Source organism: Asparagus officinalis, chromosome 4 (assembly GCF_001876935.1).
Source record: "Asparagus officinalis chromosome 4, Aspof.V1, whole genome shotgun sequence".
NCBI classification, from domain to species: domain Eukaryota; kingdom Viridiplantae; phylum Streptophyta; class Magnoliopsida; order Asparagales; family Asparagaceae; genus Asparagus; species Asparagus officinalis.
In genome coordinates this window covers 20,910,149-20,912,711 of record NC_033797.1, presented here as the reverse complement: position 1 = coordinate 20,912,711, position 2,563 = coordinate 20,910,149, and the positions used below count along the sequence as shown (strand labels likewise).

General features: G+C 33.7%; 1 protein-coding gene across 1 annotated transcript; it reads right to left on the bottom strand.

The window, feature by feature from the left end:
* Window positions 1,409–2,094, bottom strand: LOC109839779 (cytochrome c oxidase subunit 6a, mitochondrial-like). The gene is made up of 3 exons (XM_020408281.1): window positions 1,893–2,094; window positions 1,662–1,768; window positions 1,409–1,556 (listed from the first exon to the last, which is right to left on the bottom strand). The coding sequence occupies exons 1-3, from the start codon at window positions 2,011–2,013 to the stop codon at window positions 1,458–1,460; spliced, it is 327 nt and encodes a 108-aa protein (XP_020263870.1). The 5' UTR covers window positions 2,014–2,094; the 3' UTR covers window positions 1,409–1,457.

Below are 2,563 nucleotides of genomic sequence, written 5' to 3'. Positions count from 1 at the left end.
CTTGCCCCCCCCCCCCCCCCCCAAAAAAAAAAAAAATAAAAAAAATAAAAAAAACTTCATCTCTCTTCTTTACAAAAAGGCAATATTGTACTTTAACTAACTCAACATCTCACCTCCCTTTCCATTCCCTCAACCAAACAAGAAAATATTATATAAACCCCTCACCCTCCTCCCAACCAAACAAGAAGTACAAAAGGTAAGTCTTTCCTAACAACCTCATTGCCCTTCTCCCACCTCACTTGCCCTTCTCATACCTCCTACCAAACCAAACATTAGTGGGTTTTCTACATAAAATTAGCGTGCCTCATTTACTATTTTCGCTTGTAGTTTACCTTGCATATTTTATCACACAAAGAAGAAAACTTTAATTCTGCAACTTAATAGGTATTTTTCCCAATAGAAGCTAATTTCTTTTATTTGATATCATTATCCTAGAAGAGATATTTATTTAGAATTGGAACCCAATTATAAGTTTCTTTATTGTGAATTTAACAGCAAACTTGAAAGATAAATTTCTTCAACCTGTTTTTGAATGAATTGGTTATTGATTTACGTTCTCTTAACAAGAGATTGTGCAAAAGTTTTTATTTAAACAACGAATCATGTCGTCAAAGCATTGGAGACGTTGAACGAGAACAATGACATATTTGATTAGTCTTGAATTTTACTTTATGTGGGATTCTTCATCATGTCGAGAATTATTCTTTGATAGATGCTTAGTCATGTTGACAATTATCTATAAACCATCTAATTGTTTGGTGGGAGAAAGAATGAAGTTATTATTTTTCACCATAAGTAAACCTTATATTGTCTGTATTCTACATGTCATTATCAATGCTTTTGTTGCAAAGGGACTGACCAATCTCTCTTAGCGAATCAATCAATCTTGTACAAAATAAAGCATATCTAAAGTGTAATTGTCAGAAAATTAAGGAACCTGACCTACTATGAAAATAAAAGATTTGTTTTCGTTTATAGTGTACAGAATTTAACTCAGCTTGTTATCTTTTCTTTCATTTGAAATTTGAATCATCTGGACAATTAGCTTTTGGTCTTAACTCTCAAATACTTTGATGGAAGACATAAAAGACCTTTCTTTCAAGATCAAGGGAACCTTATGTTACATTCATCCAGACATGTTCCATTTTACCTTCGATAAATAAAACAAATACCAAATTTAGACAACCTCAAGTGAAACAACAATCGCAATTAACTGAATATAACATTTTAAGTAATCAAAGGCCATGTCACCTGAGATAAAACAACCAAATGAACCGATTTGTCTCTAAATTCTAAAGCAACTACAACATTTTACAATCAAGCCGGATTAACACTTAAAGTAAGACACCCTAAAAGAATACAACCTGTTAACCATAATAATCAAGCTGGATTCTAGTCATCTCAATCATTTGTTATCCCTTCTATTCCCTAGCTATTATCAGAAAAATAATAATACCTCAAGACAACACGGAAAACCTAAATAGAGAAGGGAAAGGATAATAAGAACACTTACCCCATGGAAATTCCTTGTTACGAATGTGCAAATACGGGTAAGCCTGCCAAAAGGGGGGCGAAAAGATTAGTTTTTTTTTTATAAAAATCAGCATCACAAACAAAAAAAAATTGTTTTTAAAAGTTGCAATTGCAGAGAAAAAAATTACCGGAGGATCTTCATGGTGAGGGTGGCCCTTGGAAAGATTATAGATCGAAAGGATCGTGCAAGTCACGATTCCAGCATACGTTATCTTCTCCCATTTCGCAGTCTCATCTAATCAAATGACGCAAAACAAAAATAGTCAATAGAAAGATCTGAATCAGAGAAAAAGAAACCCTAACCCTAGCCCTCATTTCTAAAATTGGAAGATCCAATCGAAAGGGGGAAGAAAATTTACAAGCGTCGTCGTGATGAGAAGAAGCGGAGAAGTTCTTTTTGTTGGAAAGGAGGGACTTTGAGCCGGTGTTTGATCCCCGGCGAAGGAATCGGAGGCCTGATCTTGCCATTGAAGCCGCCATTACTGACCTCTGTGATTTCGCGTCGGTCGATCGAGGGGACGGATAGGAGCTTTGTTAGGTCGACCTCGTCTTATTATTAGGCGTTTTATATGTTAGTTCAATATTATAACTTAATCCCTGAAAACACTAAACTTTATATTAGAACTCCGGCATCTCATAAATTATTGCAAAGTAAACCCTTTTTTAGTCAGCTACTCTTGAACGTTTTTTCTAAATTGAACTTTTTTTTAATGGAATGTAAGTATACTCTTATGTTAAGTCTATATTTATTTATCTATATATTAAAGCTATTGGGGTTAGTACTCCGGCTTAGCACTATTCATTATAGTGTACATCCCAATAGCTTATTATTAAAAGAGACAATAAGTAATTTTATTTACAAACCCAATGTTCAAGTCAATTTGCTTAAAAGTCCACCACTTCAAAAATCAATCTCAAGTACATAATGCTCCGCGAGTTTGAAACTTTTCTCAGCTCTACAATATCAGTTCTATGTAGTTAAATATGATAATAAATAAATAAGATTTTTATCTATAAATCCAATAAGCTG

Bases quoted from the DNA above. Each gene is read 5' to 3' on its own strand.
- LOC109839779 (XM_020408281.1), bottom strand. From the start codon at position 2,013: ATGGCGGCTTCAATGGCAAGATCAGGCCTCCGATTCCTTCGCCGGGGA. The intron at 1,769-1,892 runs GTAAATTTTCTT...TCATTTGATTAG, and splicing joins TTCTCATCACGACGACGCTT to ATGAGACTGCGAAATGGGAG. The intron at 1,557-1,661 runs GTAATTTTTTTC...CCCTTTTGGCAG, and splicing joins CTCACCATGAAGATCCTCCG to GCTTACCCGTATTTGCACAT.